Genomic DNA, 25,366 nt, shown 5'->3' with positions numbered 1-25,366 from the left:
GCGCTATTGATGTGAATGCCCTTTTACAGCCACTGTAGAAAACAGTATGGAGGTTCCTGAAAAAAAATTAAAAATGGAAATACCATGATCCAGTAATTCTACTACTGGGTGTTTACCCAAAGAAAATGAAAACACTAATCAAAAAAGATATATGCACTCCTACGCTTATTGCAGCACTATTTACAATAGCCAAGATATGGAAGGAACCCAAGTGTGTATTCATAGTGATTGGCTAAAGATGTGGTACACGCACACACACACACAAACAAAATGGAGTATTACTTGGCCATAAGAAAGAATGAGATCTTGCCATTTGCAACAGCAGGAATGGATGGACCTAGAGAGAATAATGCTAACTGAAGTCATCAGAAAAAGACAAATACCATATGATTTCACTCATATGTAGAATTTAACAAAATAAGCAAACAAAGAAAAGAAACAAATAAACAAAAGAGACTCTAAAACTCAGCAAACAAAATGGTGACTGCCAGAAGAGAGGTAGGTGGGGCCAGGGGTGAAAGAGATAAAGACGATCAAGCACACATTTATCTTGATGAACATACAGAATTGTTGAATCACCATAATGTACACCTGAAACCTATATAACACTATTATGTTAATTATGCTGGAATTAAAAAATAATTTAAAAGGAAGAAAAATAGAATTGCTGAATCATTATATTGTATATCCAAAACTAATGTAACATTCTATGTTAAGTCCAATTAAAAAAAAAAAGACAACAGATCACACAAAGAATCTTTTGTGCTGGGCATGAACAGCCAGTAAAGAACTGTCAACAGACTAATCTCAGGGAATAGTATGAAAGATGAATTGGAAGGAGCCAAAATTGGAGACAAAACACTAACCTCCAATCCTCCAATAGGGAAATGTTGAGTGACTGAACTAAGGCTGGGGTAGTGAGAATTGAGTAAGAAGGATAGTCAACAGAGGTGGGACATGACTTGTGACAGGAGCAGATTCAAATTACGTGGAGAAGGACATAATCACTTACCTGAATGACTACATATTGCACTTAGTTGATTACTGGGCTGGAAACCCAGAATTTCGATACAGACACAATAAAGGCAGTTATCATCTGTATGCTCCTGTAATCCAGTGTCTTCTGTACTTTCTAAAAACAGAGAAGCATCTGAATGGATTGAATTCATTATTTCCGTAAGACTCATCTGCTGTCGTAGCAAGTGAAAAGAGTTTTTTACAAGACCTCCAGTTCCAGATGGAATACCTGTGCATAAGTAAATATGAAACAAAATCTGATAAAGATAGTATCAATGACACCTCTTTTCAAGATGTCTCCAACTATATGAATTTTTAAGGAGGAAAAATTCGGGAAGAAAACCAGAACTCTTTTTATGACTCAAAATCTTAACCTTAACTGGGGAGAAAAAAGAGTAATTTGCTTAAAATTAGGAAAATAAATTTAGCAGATAAGCTTGTATTTCTTTAATATAAATTTTAAATGCAAAATTAAAATTATATAATTAAGACATAATTTTAATTATTCTCAGTATTTCCATAAAGAAATGTAATAATTCTGAGTCTAAAGAGGTGCTTGTTAAAAAAAAAAAAAATCAAGCTTATGAAGTTTTAAACCTATGGCTGACATGCATATATTCATTAAAATCTTATTGTTCATAACAGAGAGATCATGTAATGTATGTTTTTATCTCTCTCCTTTCCCCAAACACCTGTTTCTTAGACCTTTGAGAGTTAGCATTACGAATTTTTCATGCATTAGTTTTTAAAAACAGAATAAAATGATCTAGTTTTTGTCTTCTTGAGAGGCTGAGTAGAACACTTTCTTAACTCCCTCACAAAAATATATTGTGGTTTAGTTTTAAATTGACTCAAACAATTATTTTGGCATAATTTTTAAGTTGACCCAAAAGTAAGTATATCTGAATTTTTAGTGTCATCCTACCGGAAAGTTTTTCTTTTTAATCAACTTTGTTTTAAAAAGAATTTTCTTTTTAATATAAAGAAGAGTCTCATAAGAACAGAAACCATGCATTACCTCCTGCCTCATGGGCAAACACTCTGGCACCACGATCATCGTGTGGAGGTATGTTTTTTGTCTGAAAATAGGGTATATCCTTTATCTAAAATAGATAAATTATGAAGAAGTTCACTTTATGAATATTAGCAAAATTAAATGAAATGCAATTTAAATAGAATTACTACAGCACATGAACCTACAACAAAAAGTTCACTAAAGAAGGTTAAAATTACCAAAACTTGATAAAATAACAAATTCTTATCTACTCTTGGTAATTTAAATAAATATTAAAATAGATATTTTTAGAATTTATCTAAAATGTCTTTAGACTCCTGAGCAAACGAGGATTCTTTACTATTATATCATGTAGGTATCTGAGAGTATCTCATGGGATTAGGACCACCTTATATGACTGGACACATGTGGCTGTCCTATGCAGGATAAACAGGTTCAAGGATTACGGAAAAAAAAAAAAAAAAAGGAAGGAATATACCGCATATCTCAAACTTACACAACTTTGTGTTCAATGAAAAAATAAAGAGACAAAAAATAAGGATAAGTCCAATGTGATTAAAAAGCAAAGTTAAAAATTCACTAAACTTTGGAGAATATACTGATAAAGTAATCAAACAAGATGCTGATTTAGAATGGGAAGAGAAGGAATTTAATGTTCTGGGGACTTGAATATACTAAATAATAAAGTACAGAATAGTTGAGAGAGGTGAAATAATTTTCATCATAAAATGTTTTTAAACAAAACTGCCTTAAAAAAATTATCTTCTCCCAAAATAGTATTCACTCTAAACTGTAATTTCTAGTAAGCAGTTATACAGTATGAAATAATAAGAAAATAGAATTCATGATACCTGGAATATATCATTGATGTCTACTGGAAGAGCAAGACCAATATAGTCATCTGAACTACCATACGTTGCACTGGACACCATGGACCTTACTGAGGAGGATCGCTGCAGGGTATTTTGATTAATAGGACTTAATAAATCTTCTTTATCTAATGAAGCATAACTTAAAGCTTTCATGAACCTAGAAAACCATAAAAAAACCCACTTGCATTAGTTTTTTGATTTGTAAAAGAAAAATTACAATTTATTTTTGTAACTTCATAAAAGATAAGTAGATAGCCACGTACCAAACAGTGCCATCTTGTTTATTAAGAGCATATAAACCCCTGAAATCATTTAGGTGTTATAAAATGATACACAAAAGACCATGAGACTGTTACAAAAAACAACTGCTATGACCTCCCAGGTAAAAGTGAAAAGGTGGGCAATTAAGATAACTTTCAATATTTAGAATTTTTTTTAAAAAATGACCTCAGAAGTCACAGGTATGATCCAAGGACTATCTTCACAATCATTTCAAACTAGTAAATTTGCTATTATACAACTAAGGGCATATTTATTAACTCCATTTAACATTATTTTTATGAAGAGTAAGAATCCTTATCATCCTTTGTGTGGTAATTACTTTAATGCTTTAGCAACAAGATTTATGTAACACAGAAGACACAAAACAGCAATAATGTTATCATTTGTAAATATTACAAGACAGTTTTATTTGATGTTATCATTTGTAAATATTACAAGACAGTTTTATTTAAAGCACTGATATTACCTCAACGCATTCCTTACTAGTGACTCCATAATAAATATGGTATACTGATATTTCTGTAAGATACAGATTTCTTATTCATGCAGCATACATGCTAAAATATTTACTAGGCACCTGCTGTGTATATACGAGGCACTACACAAGGCTCCATGTTAATGTACACTGGCATTTAGAAACCCAAGTCATTTAAAATATAACAATGTAGCCTGATATATATAAAAAATGATTATTTTGTAATGCACACAAAAGAAATCCTTCAAAATGGTAGCTATTAAGATTATAATAGTTGGGACACCTGTGGCTCAGCTGGTTAAGCGTGTGCCTTCAGTTCAGGTCATGATCCCAGGGTCCTGCATCAGGTTCCTTGTCAGCAGAGAGCCTGCTTCTCCCTCTGCCTGCTCTGCCCGCCACTCCCCCACTTGCATTATCTCTGACAAATAAATAAAACCTTAAAAAAAATTGTCATAAGAAAAACCACTCCTAATTTCTGCTTAAAAACCACTCCTAACTGAAATTGACAAATTCCATAAAACAGGTCAGTGGTTCTAAAATTATATTGTTAAACCTCTCTTACTTCATAAAACTCTTTAAAGGAGTATTGGAGGTATAGAAAGGAATTATTGGATTACTTGCCCTCCCAATCCCTATTTCAACTGACTAGCTCCATTTTAATCTATTCTGCATATTGGGTTTCCATAGAAATGTTTCTGTGAAAAAAGATTCTCTACTTAAAAAGCAATATTTGAAAAGCTTAAAACTACTGATCTAGTCCAAATTCTATTAGATGAGGCAACTGAGGCCTAGATATTTCAAAATTCATGAACTTTCCCACACAGATTCTTAACAGTGAGCCACTGAGGTCTGCCTGGTTTTGTTCTGGATTGAGGAGTTTTGCAAAGTTGCTGAAGTCTAGGCAGATGAGACATTACAGCATAATTTACAAAACCTTTTCAAGTTCATTCACTCAGCCCCAGGATTAGAATTTAGGATTAAGGCTTCCTATTTCAATGTTTGTTCTACCATGTCCCAAGAAACAGCTCAGTGAGAGATGATTTTTAAGATTGCTGAATTCATTTTATCCATTATACCACAGGTATCTGCATGCCTACCCTGTTAATTTTATTAGAAAACAAAACAAATAATAATAGTCCTTCTCAGCCTGGATTCCAAACTGTTATTTTAAAGTAAATCTGTAGTTAGCTTCCATCACTTTCATTTTCTCTGAACTAACCAAAGGTAAGAAGTAGGACCAGAAAGACTAATGCTGACACGATTTTTTCCTCCATGGAACCTGGCTCACACACACAGTTAAGTACTAAATACAATTTGAAAAAACAAATGAAAGATTTGATGAACATAAAAATTCTGTCATGCCATCATGCCTCTGTACAAGCTGTTCTTGTCTCTTGACTATTTTTTCTTGTTTTCATTTTTTTTCCCCTCACAAGAAATTAAAACACCTATTCATCTTTTATAATGCCAATAACTTGGCATTTTACTCCAGGAGTAAAACTTCCAAGTAACTTTCTTCTGGTCTAACAGAGAACACAGGAAATAAGATTCTAAGAAGCCAGACTGGTTAGGAAATAAGTGATTTGGGGTAGCTGTCTTTTCTGGTCTATTCTTATGAATATTTAAACAGTACAACTCTTTAATCTAGGCCTTCATCAATCTGGACAGAAATTCCTGCTTTGATGGGATATAATCAACTTCACTGAATGGTTCAAAGTGAACAGCACTTTGGTTATTGCACTGAGCTGTACGATGGTACTCCTCCTACTGCTTATTTTGCTGTGCTACGTTACTTACTGGCCCTGGCTGCTGCAGTGGTCTGAGTCTTCAAATATTTTGTTTTAATATAAAAGTTTCCTCCTATGCTACCAATTTTATCAGCTGTCCTTTCCTGTTATAGTCTTCCTACCAATCAGAAGCTTCTAACTGTTGTTCCCATAGGCCTGAAAACCTGGTATCCAAGCTTGTTAAAATAAATATCAACTTTGAATGTGGGTCAGAGGTACCTCTTTTTAATACAATTCATGAACCTTACTGCACAGATTTAGACTAGTGAGCTATTAAGAAATTTGCCTGTCTTTGTTCTGAATTGATGAGGTTGCCAAAGATGGGTGAGTTCCTGTATGAGACATAACCACATAATTTATAAAAGTCTATCAAATGGGATATAATTTATAATCTGCTACAGAGGAACCCCTTCTACTAAATGCATTAGCATTACTGAAGTAAAACTGCTTAATAACTTCTTAATGTTATTAAGAATTTGGTTCTGTTAAAGCCAAATGGGTTACATAAGGAAATAACTACCCATAACACTAATGATGACGATGATATGCGTCAAGCACTATTCTCCGTATTTGACAAATCCATTTAAATAAGTGGGAATTAATAACCAAAAACTAGGTAAACTTTTAGAAGTATCTGGCCCAACAAAAACAAAAAAAACCAGGTACAGAAATCTTTGCAACAAATTTTACACTGCATATATTTTGAAGGTAAAATCAGAATTACTATTTAGTAATTATTATTAATTATTTATTTTGATTGGTCACAATCTTTAGATATGGCATAGAAATTCCCTAAAAGTTCTTGAGCATAGGTAAACTGCTACTGCTTAATCCTGAGGGCCAAGTAATTCATTTAATGTTCGTTAGGTTCCTACTAAATCATCACAGCTACTTTAGACAAACCGAAAAGAATTTTACTAAAATTTGTAGTTACTGAGAAAATATAATAATAATAAAGGTCAACTTTCGGAGCCTTAAATTGACCTACCTGAAAAGGTTGTTTGTTATTGTAGGTCTTAAGCTCCTGATTCCCCCGACATGCTTCTTTTTAAAATCGATCCTTGCAGAAGCGAGAAATAAAAAAAAGCTTGTGACTTGTGTGTCCTTGCAAACCATATATGTTTATTGTCAGGGCCTAAAAGATTTTCCCCCCTCGCAGCTGCAAGAATCCATTTCAAATCATATCGGGTAACTAGGAGCTTATAGCCTACCATAGTAAACAATTATAATTGGTCAGTTCTGAGGCTAACATAGATGTAAAACCTGTCTAATGCTTTCCATTTAAGTCTGTTAAAATGCAACCATTATTGTTCATTTTTAAATGTGTATTTGCTCACCTGCTTGGTGTTAACCTAGATTCAAAGCTGTTGGCCTTCATGGTGATAGTATCAGTAAACAGCACGTCTTTTGCTGGAGATGCCAAAGCTTCAGAATGAGATAAGGATGGATGCATTCTTTGTTGCTGTAATCTTTTCAGTGTAGCGTAGCCAAAGGCGTCTCTAGAACTCGTGTAACTAAAGTTACAATCTGCTAGACTTTTAATCGTAGCAATAGAGGGTGCTTTAAGGGACTGTGCTCTTCTAGGAAGTGTATGAGAAGAACCTGGAGGCACCAGGGACACTGAGTTTGATTTGGAGAGAGACAGATGGTTAGACTGTGGCGTCAAATAGTGGCTTGTCTTAACAGTTTTAGTACTTACCACAGTACTCATACTTCCACAGTCTGTGTCCACAGTTGTAGCGTCGACACCTACTGTCTCCCGTGAAGGACTTGAACTCATAGAACTTATGCCACTTGTTGTAGTGTCTGTATTAAAACTTTGGCTACGTATCTTCATATGTGAGCTTGTTGAACTTTCTACAACTAATCTCTCTCGGCTTGTATTTTCTCTGTGATTCTCTGTACCAAGACTCTTGGTGAATTTTAAGTCATTCTCTCCAATACTTGGAGTACTACCAGTGTCTTCAATGTGCTTATTGCCAACAAATGAAGTTTCTAATTGTAATGTTTTCTGTACTGTGGATACGGGTGTGAAATCATCACTATGATTAAAGTCAACACTGGGCTCTGTAAGTGTTCTGATCCGCCTGTTGTTTGTCTTATTTTCAGATGACAGTTTCCCTCCTTTCGGATCACTGCTACTACGATGTTTTTTATTAGGCAAAGTAAGTGAATTTAAGATACGATTCTTCACAAGTTTACTAGAAGCAAAGAAAGGGAATGAATTTTTATCCTTTATAGGTCCAGGTCGATCATAAAATGCTGGCTCTGTATCTTCGTTGATGTCAAGAAAAAATGTACTGGTAGAGCTGCTGCCAAACCGGTCATCCTCCATTATGAACATACCTATCATCAAAGGGTTGTTAATAAGAGCACATAAAAAATGACAAAACAAATCAAGGCAACTGTTAGTGACATATTTCATGAATTTTTTGTTTAATAGTCATCTACGAAAAAAATTTTCAAAAATAAAGGGTTAAACTGCTGAGAGCCACATTAAAAAAAAACTTCTTGAGACCCAGTGTTTGAACTTAAATAAAATGTGAAATTATGTCATTACGAGGAACTTCTGTTATTTCCCAGGAAAAATTATAGGATTCATTATGGCCCAGTTTACATTAAGTGTTTTTTTGCTTGACTGTTTTAACGGCAGGGAGTTTCCAAAACCTCCAAATATTCAGGATAAAATTAAAGGAAAAAGGAGATTTGACCATAGATGTTCATTTACTCATACATATTCGTGTTAGTTTATTTTTCAAATCACAATAGGTAGGAGAAATTAATCTTTCCTCTTAAAATATAAAGAACCAAGTCACAGCATTTTAAATTCATGTTTAAATCAATTAGGCTTATTTATTTTCCTTTAGGTACTAAGGAACTCATCTAAATTCAGTGTCCAACTCTAATTAAAAAAAAAAAAAAGACTCAATCTGGGTGTCCAATGACATCTATGAGATTTTATCCCATTTTTACTTTTAACTTTTTGATCGATAATTATAAACTTCAAATTTATTTGAAAGAAAGCAAAGTAAAATCCCAAATAAACTTACATAATGTATTTTCAGATTTTGTTAATTCTAAGATGCACATTTTTCACATGTAATATCTCTAAAATCAGAATGCATCTTGTAATCAGTGGTATGTCCTAGTTTAATAGGCAGTATTTTTTTCTTCTTTTTTAGTGGCACATAAAATACCACTGCCTCTTATAATTCACAGCATCTTAGGCCTAGTGAAATATGGTTTGAAAAATGTTGCACTATCTTCTTAAAAAGAATCATGTCTTAAATTTTGTACGACTAACAATATTTAGGGCTTAAAACTACAAACTTTTATTTAATTGATTTTTTGATACTCTATCTTTTAACAGTTTCAATATTTAGTTTTAAAATTTAGCTCTTCTCTCAAAAATGAATATGTAAGTACAGTATCTCTTAAATACATTCTGGTTCAACAATCTCTGTATCTGAAAAATGAGTGAAAAAAGTATATAAATGAAGGAAGTAAGCAAATAAACATTTACTTTTTAGGTTTATGATAAGCAAAAAGGGTTCTTCTGGCACATGGCTTATTTTTTAACTCTGTCAGTAAGACTTTTCCGAAGGCTATTTAGAAAAGCAAGGAGAGAGAACAATGTAGTCTCGTGGCTATCACTCTCCGCTGTGAAAAGATAACACATTCTCCAAGACCCCATTACTGCCAAATTATCTACAAATACATTTAAATTGTGATATTACAAATACAAATGTTAATTTCAGCTAACTTTATATGATCTTGTCAATAATACTCACTTGATGGTGCAGATTCACTTTCACTATTATGTCTAGAGCTGGTTGACTCTGAGTTCAAACTCAGGGTGCTTGGGATAGATGAAAGTTCATTACAGAGTTGGTCTACATCATCTGGAACCACTGGCCACAAATGTTTGCGACTGTGCCTCACAGAATCCCAGTTGTGACATTTCAGAATATCACAGCCCTGTTTGGTTTTGGCTATGAGCCCAAGCACATATACACAGGTCCTATATGTAAAAGATGCAGTAATGACAGTTTATAATTCCAAACTGAGATTTCTTAAAGTAAACCAAAATATTAGTTTGCCAAATGTACATTTGAATTTTCTTTAAAAATCATTAAAAAATTGTTTAGCTTGTGGAAAAATGTATTAAAATGAGTTAGGAGTAACCTAGAAGCCATAAGTAACATCAACACCTTCCTAATTTACATAGTAATTACAAAGAAGTAATTTAAAAAAAACATAACGCAAATCTTAGGGGAAAAATGACACATACTAACATTTCTGGGATAAATCTGGAATATATGGGCTATTGGACTCCTGCATATACATTATACTTTCACTGTTTGCCAGTTACTAAACTTCAACATAATGATAAAAATGAAATGGTAACATTAAGCAAGGAGCTCCTTAAGAAGTTTAACTTAGTGCATTTAAAAATCCTTTTTTTTTTTTTTAAGTAAACTCTACTCCCAGTGTGGGGCTCAAACTCATGACCCCAAGATCAAGAATCACATACTCTACTAACTGAGCTAGCCAGGTGCGCACCCCCACCCCACCTTTTCTTTTTGAATCTTATATCGTTAGGACTTTCAGTGAATTAATCGTTCCAATGGACTACACTGAATCATAAAATACTCTTCCCTCACAGCCATTTGTGAACAAGAATATATACATCAGAAATATTTATGAGTGAAATAACATACCCTCTAATTGAAAGAACCTCACACTGCTTTGCAAGTTTTAGTATATCTGGAATCACATTTTCTTCCTGTAGCAAATTGAGACCCCAATTTGATGAGCCAATATTTCCCTGAAAGAAAAGAAATCACTTATATCAAATATATTTATAAAAGTAACTTTTTCGAGAAATTTGGAGAGCTACCAAAACAAGAAATTTAACCCCATCTATGAGAGAGAAAAAAATGTGAAAAAAACCCTTAAATATGGAACTTTAGGAATTAATGCTCCATTTGTCTTAGCAAGAAAACTAATAGCTTAATCATCTATTTTCCAGTCTAAAAATAGTATTTAAAATGGGCAGAAACAATCTTGGTCTTAGAATATTAATCTGAGAACAAGTTCTAAATAAAATTATTTTTATTTATTATTAAGAAAATTTTAAAAATCTAAAAATGATGAAGATCTCATAGAAGTGTTTATTACAAACCAAGGCCCAAAGAGATGCTTTCAGTTTTTTAATTTCTTCCCATTTATCCAAATCTGGTGTACGAACATTGTGACAGAGTTCGGTAATAATATTCTGGAGAAAGAAAAAAAAAAAAAAGAATAACAATATGTTTTCAATGCATCTTAAAATGAAATTTTTAAGGTTTGCATTTAGTAACTTTTGCCTATTTAAAATTCTAAAATAAATTTATGTAAACTTTCTTAAGCAGCACTAGTGCAGGGGCTCTGAGTTCATATTCTAGAGTTAGCACTTACTAGCTATGTGGTTTTGAGCAAGTTAGTTAATCCCCCATGCCTTAATTTCCAATCGCTACAATAGAGAGATCTGTTTCATAAGGTGTAATGACTTAATCATTACATATAAAGTGCTTAACAAAGTACTTGGTACCTAGTATAAAAATGTTAGTCATAATTATCAGTTTTTTAAATAGAACATAATACTAGTGAATTAAAAAAACTAATATAAAGGTATGTGCTCCAAAAGTCTTCAAAGACTTAATATAAAAATAGGACACTATCGAGTACATTTATGTAAAACTTTTGCTCCTGGGATGAACACTGACAGAAAAATGAACTAAACTGCCAGATTACTATTGTTCAAAAGACACACATGCAAATACTTCTGTATTTCTAAAATAAGAAAAAAGTTGCATTTATTGAAAACACTCAGTAGCAAGATATATTCACAGCCACAAATTTGGTGTGCATATAATCAAAGTTATTCTTTGACACTAAGCCTGTTATAGTCCATGAAGTACATGAGAATAGTGAGGTACAAACAAACAGTAATTAATACTTCCAGTTTGTTGCTCACCAAAGATAACTGAATCTGTATCAGCTTTGGTTTAACTTCCCAACAAGGACAATGAAGAAATTCAGTTTTTTAATATGTTTCTACAAAAGAAATGAACTTCGCAACAAACCAAAAAAGACAGAACTCAGAGTTTAAGTGCCTTACTTAGCCTATGTAACAAATTAGCTACGCAAAAGGTGACACGTAAGTCAGGGAAAGGCAAGCAAACCAGTGATATACCTAAGGATTACAAACACAAAGTGCCTAAGTCAGTTATAAGATCGTTGGCTTTAAAAGCAATTATGCTGCTAACTTTCAGCCTTTTGAGAAGTTTTTGCAAAGGTACTACTTTAGAAATACTGAGATTTTTTTTCTATGATTGTAGCTATGTAAAACAAGTAAATTATGCTTTTACCTGTACTTCCAACAAATGACAGCCTGTTTTGTGGTGTACCAGTTGTCCATAGAGGTGTACAGGCAGGTAGACATGAGGACGCTGTAATCTAGTATAAGAAAGATGACTGATACACCTATTACCTCATTTACAATATGCTAATTAAAACAAAGACTACTAATAAAGTACTAGATAAAGATATAATCTCTCGGCATACATAAAAATATTAAAGTGGAAAAGCACGAGAATTTCTCTAGAAAAAGAACAGTTTACCTGGCCTCAAAGTAATGCGTAACGGTAAGAGAGCTGAGACCAGAAAAAAGATCAGGGTAAGAGCGTGGAAGGTATATAAATTATATTAGTAGGGTAGTCAGCGTGTTTTGAGTGCCACTGGAGTTCTTGAGCAGTCAATGCTATGCTTTAAGATTTTTGTCTTATGTCAGTGAGGGAAATGAAATTTCCAAGTACTCAGAAAATTTCAAAAAGTAAAGAATTATTATGAACTGGTTTTGAAATTTTTATTAGAAGACCAGTAATAAATTATTCCATTAACTAGACTGTACCTTTGGTTACTTCGACGAACATAGTTATCACCATCAATTGGCTTTCGGTAAGTAGTAAGTGCTTCATTAAGTTGTTCCTCAATCAAGTCAACATACTTTGAATTATACTCCTGGAAGATAATATTGCTTTAGTTGTATACAGTATCATAATAATCACTAAATTCATAACATGTTAGGTACCTACCAAATCTTAAAAGCATAAATACATGAAAAATGAACATATGTACAGGAAATTTTAAGACTTTTTAAAAACAGGAGAACAAGGTATTATGAATGTAAATATTCTATCATATTCCAAAGCTTTCTGCTTATACTGTTATTCCCATTTTCAATTAATATTTTAAAGTCCATAAAGTAAGTTAATAGTTTCGTTTTTCATCTTAAATTCCTTTCCTCGTTAAATACAAAAACTAGCCTCTTAATATTAAACCGTAAACATATTCACTAAAAATTTAAAAAAGAAAATTAAATGAATTGTATCCTTTTAGCACCTTTTGACAAAAAATAGTATCTCTTTCCCCACTGATTTAAATCAAGTCAAATGTAAAAAATGTTTCCAACTAAAAGTTGAAAAACTTTTAAATTCTTTAAACTGAAAGTCAGTCATACTACCATCTTTATTGAAAAGATCTCCACTTTATTTTTTCCCCATTTATTTTTTTAACATTTTTAAATTTAAATTCAATTAATTAACATATAATGTATTACTGGTTTCAGAGGTACAGGCCTATGATTCATCAGTCTTATATAATACCCAGTGCTCATTGAATCACATGCCCTCCTTAATGCCCATCACCCAGTTAGCCCACCCCTCTACTCTCTTCCCCTCCAACAACCCGCAGTTTGTTTCCCATGATTAAGAGTCTCTTATAGCTTGTCTCCTTCTCTGGTTTCATCTTGTTTTATTTTTTCCTCTCTTCTCCTATGATCCTCTGTTTTATTTCTTAAATTCCACATATCAGTGAGATCATATAATAATTGTCTTTCTCTGGCTGACTTATATCGCTTAGCATAATACCCTCTAATTCCATCCACATCATTGCAAATGGCAAGATTTCGGGGTTTTGATGGCTGCGTAATATTCCACTGTGTGTGTGTGTGTGTGTGTGTGTGTGTGTGTACACCACAACCTCTTTATCCATTCATCTGTCGATGGACATCTGGGCCCTCCATAGTTTGGCTATTGTGGACATGGCTGCTATAAACATTGGGGTGCAGGTGCCCCTTTGGATTACTACATGTTTATCTTTGGGGTAAATGCTAAAAGATCTCCACTTTAAACTGTTTAGTAAGAACTGGTAGAACTTCTTTGGAAAGCAATTTGGCAGTATGTATCAAAAATGTTAATTCACATACTTTTTGACTTGACAACTACACTTTTAGAAATTTATCCTACAGAAATACATGTACAAGCATGCAAAGACATATGGAAGAATATCTAGCAAACACTGTTTACAAAACAAAAAAAGTTGGAAACAATGTCAACACAGGAGTGATTATAAAAGTTAAAGTACATTCACATAATGTACTATGCAGCCATTAAAAAGAACAAGCTGATTTAAATGTATAGCTCTGAAAAGATCCCTCAAATACACTGCTAAATGAAAAACTTATTATCTACACTTAAAAATAGAACACACTTGTATTTTTAAATAAAGAGTATGTACTTATATATGGATAGAACATCTCTGAATGCACACAAAATAAACTATTACAGACATTACCTACACAAAAGACAGAATAAGGGCACAAGGAGACGTTTCTCATTCAAAACCATTTTAGACAACTTGAATTTGGTAAGTTACCTTAACTCGCTACTTAAAGCCTCTAAAAACGTACTTTTCCTATTTTTTCTTTAGGTTCCATATTTACTTTGTAATAGTAATATGAGGTTTTAATATTATCAGCATACCATAATAATTACTACTGGTACTATTACCCACTACACTACTATCAAACTTTCCTCTACATGTGAAAATCTTAGGGCAAAAAAGGCAGATATTCTAAACTTTATACAGGAGTAGTTACATTCATGTGGTTCATCTTTTGACCACGGGCATTCATTTGGAAAACACTAGCCAAAGATCAGGGGTATGGTTTATAGCTGTGAAATGCACTGAGTTTCTAATGTGGGTCATCTTGAGGATTCTACCCAAAAGGACCAATATGGAGGGGCAAGAAAACCCCAACTGAGGGGTGGACCTCTACCTACTAGGAGGCAATATAAGCGGGCAGGGAGAAGAGCCACTGCCCTAGTCAAGGGAACTGAAAATGAGAGATCCACAGTGGTGAGGTCTTTGAGAAACTCATGAAGGTAACCCTCAAGTAGAAGAATTAACATTTGAAATCTGCCACAACCAAAGCTAAACAGCCCAGATAACAATTGTACCAACTGAGTAAGTCTGTTCTTGGCCCCCACACCTCTTCTTCCTCCTCCTGCTCCAAAGCTGAAGAGGCCCTAAACCGGCAGGTAGCTAGTACGTGGCAAGGAGAATGAGCACAAAGAGTGATGAGATCCTCCCTCCACTTAGTGTTTCTAAGTCTACATCTGGGTGCTAGGGTGAAGTTTTAAACTGAATAAGTGAATTTTTAATACCGTACTGGCCTGCATGCTTTATTACCTTAAAACAGGGACAGGGTCAGTTCATGCTGGCATGCCATACATAAGCTACTGGGAGGAAATCGAATATAGTGAGCATGGGCTTTGGAATCAAAAAGCACCCCTGCTCTATTTTTTAGCTCTGTGAGCTAGGACGAATTACTCCTCTAGGATAAAAGTTTACTCTCCTTAGACTCCAAATTTTCATTCACAAAATAAAAATAACAATGTATTTCATAGGGTTGCCCTGAGGATTAAATGAAGTAAGACTTGAAATGGTAGGCAATCAGTATGTTAGTTCTCTTCCCTGTCTCCTTTTCTCTAATTAATTCAAGAGAGGGGACTATATTGTCTTTATTTTTACACCTTCCATTTACTGCCTAACTAACTGTAACTCCAATTCAGCATCTGTTTGTAACTTTCTACTGAAAATGCTCTGGCAAAATTCACCAATGACCAAACTGTCAAATTCAACAGCTTATTTTCCATTGTTCATCTTCTGTGACCTCTTTTAACAAATATATATCACTGGCCTCTCCTTCCTGAAGCACCCTTTAGTGACACCATCCTCTCTGGCAATTTTCTCACTGTCTTTGTCCTTCTATTCCCCTCATTAAACCAGAATGTTCTCTAGGGAGCAATTTCCAGTTTTCTTTCTTTTTTTGTTCTATCTTCCCTGGTGATCTAACTCATTTCAAGTTTCAACTACTACTATATACTGAGGACTCCCAAATTGCAATCTTCACATATCTGAGCTCCAGATCCACAATTTCAAATATTTTTTGGATACCATCACTTGGTCATCCCACAGAGCAATAAAATTCAACATATTCAAAATTCATTATCTTCATTCTGCAAACCACTTTTTGTAATCACAATCTCTTTAAGATTTTTAAAATTTTATTTATTTGAAATAGAGACCACAAGCATGAGCGAACACCAGCGGGGGTGGGGGGGGCAAAGGGAGAGGGAAGAGCAGACTCCCCACTGAGCAGGGAGCCTGACCTTGGGCTCGATCCCGGGATCCCGATCCCGGGATCCCGGGATCATGACCTGAACTGAAGGCAGATGCTAAACCAACTGAGCCACCCAGGCACCCCTGTCATCACAATCTCTTAATGGTGATCCACTGCATGCTCAGTCATTGAGATTAGAAACCTTGTGAGAGTCAAGAGGGACTCATTCATCATACCCAATCTGTCCATACACCCTGTCCATCTTATTTCAAAGATGCCCAGAAAATGTGTCCCTGCCTATCCAATCTCAGCACCACTGAAGTTCACATTCTTATCAATTCCTGCTTCTTAATTGGTCTCAATATTTCTAGGCTTTGTTTGAAGATCAAATATCCACTCCTACACTGCAACTTGTCATGTTTCTAAAGCACAGTTCTGATTATGACTAGACTGGAAACACCTATAATTCCCCCACTTCCTATAAAATTGAAATCCCTTAATGACATAATGTGGTTTATAAGGCCTTCTATAATCTAGTTCTAATTTACCATTCTAACCGCATCTTGCCACTCCTCCCTTATCCTAGCCCCAACTACACTGGAATATAGTTTTCTTCACAAGTCTTAAGTTCCAATAATCTATACAGATTTAGAACTCTGCACCCTCAACCTTCAATACTCTTCTTCCAACTTATTTACCTACTTACTCCTCAAGACCATTTCAAATATCATATCCTTTCCTGAACCCACCCAACATTTCTTTTGCTAATTCCAATCCCTAAGACAGAATCATTAACCCTTCCTATGTGTTTCCTTACACAATGCACAAGCCTTTGTTACAGTAGTTATATTTTGTACCTACTATTTGAAAGTACTATACCAGATATGCTAAGCAATTTCCTAATACTATAATTTGTATAATAAGGTGACCGATTTTACTATGGTAATTTGTTTAAATAACTTCTATTTATGAAACAAAACTATCACATCTTATTTCAATTCTCCAATTCATTAATTATTGAAAGACCTGATGCCTAAATTATGGGTTTTTTTTTTTTAAGATTTTATTTATTTATTTGACAGAGAGAGCGAGCAAGCACAAGCAGGGGGAGCGGTAGAGAGAGAAGCAGGATCTCCACCGAGCAGGGAACTGAATGTGGGGCTCAATCCCAGGATCCTGGGAACATGACCTAACCCAAAGGCAAACACTTAACCGACTGAGCCACCCAGACACTCTGCCTAAAGTATGTTTTATAGTTACAGGATTTTTAAAAAATGAGAACTTCTTGTGAAATATGGTTCAATATAGTCAATATAAATAATGATTGAAATGATGAAAAACCTAAAAATTATTTACATTAGGATCGATTATCCATGGGTTTCGAAGTTGCTTTGACAATTTATAATGTTTCAAACAAAATAAAATCACAATGATGACCAACTAAAGAAAAGCTAGGAAGTTAACTAGTAACAAGAAGTTTGTTCTCAGATTTATGTCAAGCAGCATCCTAAAATAAAGTTTAATTAGATTATTATATCTGTTTGGTAGAAATGTTTTACAATCTTCCTTCATTTAGGAAAACTGTTTTAGTTATAGCTTAAAAGGGCTATCATATGGGACCCAAGAATAAGAACAAAAGAAATGATAGTAAATAGGGTTAACGAATTATACCAGTAGATTGTATCAATTAAACTGAAATCAAAATTTCAATAGAATGTACACAAAATCAATAGTTTGCTATAAAATAAGGTGGTTTAAAAATGGATAAATATAAACACAAATAATTACATAGAATTTAAGAATTGATTTCATATGAATAATAAATATCTGACCGCTTCAGCTTCAAAACACTGATATAAAAAATCCTCTAAATTCATAGATCTATTTCCTAAGATAAAAACATAAAATTGAAGCTTACTCAACAGAAAGTTACCTTGTGCCACTTTTCCAATTGTTTTGTTACATAACCCCTTTCATTCAGATAGGAAAATCCTTTTGGAATGGAAAGAAATCTGTAAATTAAAACAAGCAATAGTTTAACACAGAGTCTGACCACAGTGTTTAATTAAGGAGCTAAAAGACTTTATGAATAGCTTCTTCCTGAGAGTAAAAGGTCAACTATTATTTACTATGATTTCAAATACAAATAAATTTTCATAATCTTGCAAAAATACACGAATCTAATCATAGTAAAGAAAATGTCATGAAAACCTGAGGAGACACAAATATAAAAGAAACATTAAGGAAAACAATGAAAAGACAGAGTTTCAGTATTAAAGGATATCTAAGACTCTAAAATAGACCTCTTTCAGAAGTTAACACTAAACCCTTTAAAGTATTTATTTGGATTTGAATCCAGCTTTAAAATACACCGCTAAAGAGGACACAACAAAAAACGTAACTATAAGAAAAATTTACTTAACGTTTACCTCAGCAGGAGAAGCAAACCCTTGTCTCCAAGGTGGGATAAAGCTGGCTTCATCTGAATAAGAGCATGAAGATTGGCCTAAAAAAAGTAATTATTAGGCAAATTAACAATCGCAAAATGAGAGTAAATTCTGTTTCTAAAACACCTATATTAAGTACATTATAATTTCACATAATTTTCTATTAAAATTGAGTATTTTAATAAAAATTAATAATTAAAATAATTGAATAAAAATTCATGCCTAAGTATTTTATCATAAAATAATAAACCTTCACCTTGTCCTCACATGCTTCATCAAGAATATCAAGAGCTTCAGAAGAAATCGTTTTGTTTTTATCATGCAGCTGGGTCACTAGTAATTCAATTCCCCAATTATTGAAGAATTCAACATTAGCTCTCAGTAATACTCTTAAATGTTTTGTTGCATACAGCCTGCAGGCCTACAAAGAAAAATGAAAACATAAAAACAAACAAACAAAACCTAAACTTCATGGATAGCCTATTTGGACTTTGCTTTGGGACAGTTTTGCTACTTGAAAATGGCAGAAAAATTGAAGTGAGGTCTAGCCCCTGATATATTTTCTTAGTACTAGTAAAAAAAATATTTCTGTTTCAATCTAGCTGCTTCTTCCCCTTTATAGAAAGATATGGGTACTGTGTACAGTTCAGGGGGAGCGAAAGAAGAAGAGGGAGAAGCAGACTGCCCACTTAACAGGGAGCCCAATGTGGGGCTCGATCCTAGGACCTTGGGATCATGACCTGAGCTGTGAAACACCCTGGCACCCCATGAGAAGCTACTATTTTAAAGTAAACTCAAATTCCATCTCATATTCTTAGAATTAATAATTAATTTTGCTTGGTTAAATTTTATGAAGTACTGAATTAACTGGCTATAAAAAATACAGTTTTGTTGATGTTATAACTCACATCAGTGGCTGCAGTAAGGATTTTGGAAAGGATAACTCTCGCCAATCCATCTCTGCTGTAGTCCAAGCTAGAAACGGTCAGTTTCAGTAAGTGATCTTGGTTTTTCAAGGAACAGAGATTAAGGAGACTTAAAAAAAAAAAAAAAAAAAAAAAAAAAAAAAAAAAGAAAATATAAACAAGCATTTCTAAAAGAAAGCATTTAATGATAAATATCAAAGAAAAAAGAGCAACAAAGCATCAAGATGACTCCAATTTTTTTTTTTTTTTGTATTTTAAGAAAATTTACCAAATGTGCACAGAATAAAAAACATACCAATTCTCACTACATTAAAAATAAAGTTCAGGAATATACTGAAACAACCTGGGGCTACTTACCATTGAAATACGCTGCATTTTTCCAGCATTTTGACTCCATGAGGGTGGCAAGAAAGTGTTCCAATAAATAAAAAGTAGTGTTGACTAAGGGTAGTCAATAAACCATTATTTTGAAGACTTCTTTCAGGTTTCATTCCAGATGAGGCATTGAGCCACTGAACAATATCTTTTACTAGCTCTTCTAAGTACCCTTGCCCATCCTAAAAGCAAATACATTATGATATTATTGGAGAAGCACTTAGTGACTATAGTTAGAAAATTAATCAAATCCAAAAAACATAATGATAATGATGAAGTGACTAATAACAGATACCAATCACTGAGTATGTTCTTTTAAATTTCATTCAACACAATGCTGCATGAAGATGATATATCTTCCATTTTAAAAAGAGAAAACCAGGTCTTCTATAAGGCACGTAAGTTGTCCGAAGTCATATAACTAGCTAGTGACAGAGTCAGAATTCAAATCTAGGTCTGGGCTCATTCCCTATGTTTCTAAATACAACTTATGCAGACTCAGAAATAAAAGGAAAGACATTTGCTCTGGAAAATATTCAAAGTGCTTATTACTACCTCTTCAGACTCAAGAAGAAATTCTGTAAATTGGCAACCCACAACTGTGAGCTGCTTGGACTTGGCAAAATCCAGATCCAGGTTGGCATATAATTTACTGCTGGGCTTGTAAAAGTAAAGTAGTCTTCGTACAAACCTAAAAGCAAAATAAAATTAGCAATAAAGTAAGAAACCAAAACTACTTTAAAATCTTAACCATAGCTTAAGATAATAATAAGGTTTGAATATGTTTTCGGTTTAAACCACTGGAGTAAATGGCAAGGAATAAACACATTTGGTACATTACACACACACACACACATACACACACACACGCAAAAACAACAAAATACCAAAAACCAACCAAAAAAACAACTTAATTTTCAAGAACAGTTTGTGAAATAAGAATTTTATGGTAAGATGCCTGAAAGAAATAGAAAACAAAGATGCTAGCTGGAAAAATGCAGATATAACATAGCTAGAAGATAAGCTTGGATAAATATGAAGACGACACCTGAACATAAATTTTCTTCTACTGTATTTTGGGACAATCTTTGTCCCATGTCTCTATAAAATAATCCTATACTGGATTAATTTTAAGCAAAATAAATCACACCACAATTCTGTCCATTTTTCACAATTAGGCAAAAAGCCAAGCACAAACACTGCAGGTAAAATTAAGGCAACCAAATTTATGAAGTAATGAACATAATCTATATTTCAACGTTAAAACTTTCAACATTATGAGCTAAGCTTCCATTTAACTTAGTTCAATTTAATTTCATGCACTACAATCCAAAAATGGTGCCCATTCTAGGATGTGGAGAAACAAAGTTGAATGAGATTTCATCTCTGTTCTCAAGCAGTATGAAAGGCTGATGCTATGCTTCTTTATTCCAATTTAACTTTATATATGTTCCATATAAACTTAATACAGATATTAAGTTAAATATCATGAGTGGATGGATACAACCAAATAATAATGTTAAGGACATAAATTTTTCAGAAACATGAAGTAAAGGCCCTCTTATTGAATGAGAGCAGTACTGGCAGTGGATTAGTCTAAACTCAGAATGAGTAAAAACGCATGGGGGTTCTAGAGAATAGCACAGTGGCTTGAAGTACTGCGTATGCCATGAACATTAGTATGTTTTATGAAAGGTGTGGAGAACATCAACTTGGTTAAGGGGAATGTAAAGAGGAGGACAAATGGCTAACCCTCCAAAGTCAGATGCAAATGCAAGTAGAAGGAGAATAGTAAAATGGCCATCATTTTGGGAGAGAAACTATGTCCTTATTATGTCATCTTCATACCTTAGGACTAAGATTACAACATGGCTGAAATTATCCCAATTTGAGAAACTTTTATCTGAAGTACTTCATTTGTTCCAAAACTAAAACCAGAATATAAATAACTGGAAAAAGAATTAGCTGATGCTTTTGGGTTATAAGAGTATACACAAAAATGTATACATGTACCTACGGAATACCAACGATTAAAATGTATGTATGTATCTTTAAAACACCAATTATTACTTTTCATGGGTATTAGGCATAATATAATTCAAATCTAATTTCTTTCAATTTAAATGCAAAACAGTTGTTACATACCTGTGCAACTGTTCATCTTTATAGTTTCTTAGATTTACATTTGGCCACTAGAAAAACACAATATGTTATATCATACATGTATTTATCAATTCCCAAAATATAATTATGATGAATTACAATGAATAATAAAATGAAGCCATAACCAAGAAGTATCCTGTCATACCTTAAGAATGGTCCCTATAAGATTCCAATTCCATTCAAGATTCTCTTTATGTTGAAGAACTTGGCTATCTCTAAGGTTCATTAAAAGAGCTTCCTCTGTATCCTAAAATCATGAGATAGTAGTATGGAAAATTAAGGCAAATTATCTTCACATTCAGAAAACTAAGTTCAAATTTTAAAAATATAAAGAAAGATTTTTCATTTAAGGATGAATTATCAAGGCTTTTTAACTTTAAAAAGTTATAAAAACATAGCTCTAGGCGCGCCTGGGTGGCTCGGTTGTTAAGCGTCTGCCTTAGGGCGCTTAGGTTCCTGGGATCAAGTCTCGCATCGGCTCCCTGCTCTGCTGGGAGCCTGTTTCTTCCTCTCCCACTCCCCCTGCTTGTGTTCCCCTCTGTCGCTGTCTCTCCCTCTCTGTCAAATAAATAAATAAAATCTTTAAAAAACAAACAAACAAAAAAAACATAGCTCTAAACTGTGTAGTCATTATAAAACTAGAAAGCCATTTGAAAATCCATAAGCATGAATAAAACTGCTAACTCAGCAAGTATATGCATATTAAAATCCATCAGTTAAAAAACAGGAAACTGGGGCGCCTGAGTGGCTCAGTCGTTAAGCGTCTGCCTTCGGCTCAGGGTGTGATCCCAGAGTCCTGGGATTGAGCCCCGCATCAGGCTCCTCTGCTGGGAGCCTGCTTCTTCCTCTCCCACTCCCCCTGCTTGTGTTCCCTCTCTCACTGGCTGTCTCTCTCTGTGCCAAGTAAATAAATAAAATCTGTAACAAAAAAAAAAAAAATCAGGAAACTAAGTTAAAAATTGTGACATCTCATGTCAGTACCTTAAGAACAAATATATCTTTCTGAACTCGGAGATACTGATCCCGTTTCTGGTGGGTTGCAATTGCTTTCTGAATAATGTGATCTAAATGAAGGCTGTAAGGTTTAGGTCCTCGTTTCTTCATTTCATGGAAGCGTTTTAAACAGTTCAAAGCTGCACTGGCTCGCCTAATGAAAAAAAAAACTGAATTAATACTGTATCAAAGCTAGCATAATTTTAAACAGATCATTTTGGTAAATTACTCTAGTAAAATATATAAATTCAAGGCTAGAGACTGTTACTAAAAAGTAAATTATTTAAACAAATTTGAAACCACACAAAAAAAATCAAGAACACTGCTGATCTGTATGAAGAAACACTATGTAGACCCAGCTAACTATGTATTTACCAATCTTTTCTTCTGTGGCGGTGGGCACTTTTTGTATACTGGTTTTAAGAACTCCTACAAAGTCAGAAACCTAGTTTTCTCTATTTTCTTACAGAAGTTTAAGAACTTGCTTTTCACATTTAAATCCTTAATCCATCCGAAACTGATTTTTGTTTATGGTATAAGGCTGGAATATTTTATTTCCCCCCACCATGTGGATAATTGATGATTCCAGTATCAATTCATACAGTCTCCACCATGGATCTGCAACTGTGAATGGTATCCTTTAAAAAATTATTTTTAATTTCTTGTTTGTGGTCCATAAAAGCACAGTTTTCAAGAATCTCATAGCAACCAAGTCTCAACTCCAGAACTTCTGGTAAAAACAAATCAGATTTAAAATTTTAAAAGCCTGAGATGGGCTCAGATTGGCAACTATTGAAAGTAAAGAGACCTTGCTGAGCTAAGAAAAACAACAGCAAAGAACTATTATAAGACTATTATTGCTGAAATTTTGAAGGTAAATTTGAATTCTTGATAAACCCTGAAATTCATGGCCATAATCTGACCCAGAGAAGTTAGATCTACCAGGCTTTGGGAAATACATTTTTCCATCATGAAACTACTAAAAAACTGAAAGGGGCACATGGCTGGCATCAGTAGGGCATGAAGCTCTTGATCTCAGGGTTTGAGCCCCGTACTGAATATAGAGATAGGTTGCTTAAATAAATAAACTTAAAAAAAAAAAACTTGAAAGCTATCATTACTAATGGAAGCCTAGAGTTAGCACTGAGATAATCCCTAGTAACTCTTAGTTTATAATACAACTTCATTCTATTAAATAATAGTATATTCGCTGGCAGAGTTAAAATTAATAGAATATTATTTATTCATAGTGAGGCCCATATGTGTACTCCTGAATTAATAAAGCTAACTAAACTTTTAAGAAATGTATAACTATCAATAAAAATTCACAGTTCTGAATAGCTAATGAACAACATTTCACTAATATTATAAAAAAAAGTCCAAATATATAAATTTCTCAGATCATAATAGGTAGAATTAAAAAAAAAAGAGAGAGAAGAGAAAAAAACACCCCTGGCTTAGATGTAATTTTAACCAAATGAAAAAGATTCCTACTAGCGCTTTTCAATCAAGCATCTCCACCTTTACCTTTTAAAAATTATATTTTATTATTAGCAACGAAATTCTAGCAGAGCTACAGCTGTATTACCATACTTTTGTTTATAAATTGTTTGCAATACCTCCTTCAGATTTAAGAGTTTAGCTTACTTCAATGCCTACAGTATGGGTTACGAACTTCCAAATTTTTTTACTACACATACAAAAGAATACATTGTTACTCTTTGTGCTTTATTAACTTGAAATAGTTTAGACATTAAAGAGCCTGAGTTGCTGCTTAAAACATAAAAGAGTCAAAAAATTCTCAAACAACATTTTTAATAATGTGGTAAAAAGTTTATGTCCTTGTCCAGGAACATGCCAGAAAAACTTGATTTTACTAAGCTATAATACTTTGTAGCCTATATTAAATAATACTACTATCAACTTTCCTTTCATCTGAAGGCATCCCAAAAGAATTTCCAAAAAAATAAAAAAATTTCCAAGCATAATCTACACACACACACAGAATTTTAAAAAGAAGAGAACGTCATCTTAATGGGTATTAAATACACCAGGCACAGTCTTTGCTAGAGCTCTGATACTTACAGTCTCTTTTCCTTGGGGATATCGAAAGATGCAGCCATATTCATTAGGGTTGGCAGGCAGTGCAAATGATGGCTGTGTGAATGAGGAAGAATTGTATTTGCCTAAAATGAAACATAATATTTTTAAGAGTTGAGAGACAGAAATATTTTGTTATAGATTACCCATAGATAAAATAGTAAAGGTTTTACTCATGAAAAGAACTTAATGATTCACTTTCTACTACATATTTATAATTTATCTTACCTACTTTCAAGAAGGATGAGACAGAATGAAGATAAAGACTCATATTACATTAATAAAACTCTGAATTTTACACATCCTTATTATAACATTAAATTTTAAGTGGTAACTTAAAATTAATTTAATTACAATTAAACTCAAATCTTAAATGATCTGAAAGGATTACACATCAAAACTTA

General features: G+C 33.5%; 1 protein-coding gene across 7 annotated transcripts in view; it reads right to left on the bottom strand.

The window, feature by feature from the left end:
• Positions 1-25,366, bottom strand: part of RICTOR (RPTOR independent companion of MTOR complex 2) — a 116,243-nt gene that overhangs the window by 13,042 nt on the left and 77,835 nt on the right. For 4 of the 7 annotated variants that reach the window (XR_004624309.1, XM_034656975.1, XM_034656978.1 and 1 more), the window contains 20 exons: positions 24,948-25,048; positions 22,851-23,016; positions 22,015-22,116; positions 21,852-21,898; positions 20,262-20,397; positions 19,689-19,888; positions 19,314-19,440; positions 18,662-18,826; positions 18,388-18,464; positions 17,892-17,970; positions 12,404-12,513; positions 11,862-11,949; positions 10,634-10,726; positions 10,170-10,276; positions 9,240-9,469; positions 6,786-7,794; positions 6,437-6,508; positions 2,884-3,061; positions 2,036-2,120; positions 1,013-1,246 (listed from right to left, as the gene is read on the bottom strand). Coding sequence is in view for 6 of the 7 variants with exons in the window: in XM_034656975.1 (XP_034512866.1) it covers positions 1,013-1,246; positions 2,036-2,120; positions 2,884-3,061; positions 6,437-6,508; positions 6,786-7,794; positions 9,240-9,469; positions 10,170-10,276; positions 10,634-10,726; positions 11,862-11,949; positions 12,404-12,513; positions 17,892-17,970; positions 18,388-18,464; positions 18,662-18,826; positions 19,314-19,440; positions 19,689-19,888; positions 20,262-20,397; positions 21,852-21,898; positions 22,015-22,116; positions 22,851-23,016; positions 24,948-25,048 (3,406 nt within the window). In the remaining variant the exon portion in view is untranslated. The remainder of the gene's footprint in view (positions 1-1,012; positions 1,247-2,035; positions 2,121-2,883; positions 3,062-6,436; positions 6,509-6,785; positions 7,795-9,239; positions 9,470-10,169; positions 10,277-10,633; positions 10,727-11,861; positions 11,950-12,403; positions 12,514-17,891; positions 17,971-18,387; positions 18,465-18,661; positions 18,827-19,313; positions 19,441-19,688; positions 19,889-20,261; positions 20,398-21,851; positions 21,899-22,014; positions 22,117-22,850; positions 23,017-24,947; positions 25,049-25,366) is intronic. The other 3 variants (XM_034656977.1, XM_034656979.1, XM_034656976.1) reach the window with 3 other exon arrangements.

Source organism: Ailuropoda melanoleuca, chromosome 3 (genome assembly GCF_002007445.2).
Source record: "Ailuropoda melanoleuca isolate Jingjing chromosome 3, ASM200744v2, whole genome shotgun sequence".
NCBI lineage: Eukaryota > Metazoa > Chordata > Mammalia > Carnivora > Ursidae > Ailuropoda > Ailuropoda melanoleuca.
The sequence above is the reverse complement of the archived record's forward strand: the minus strand, read 5'-3'. Positions and strand labels throughout refer to the sequence as shown.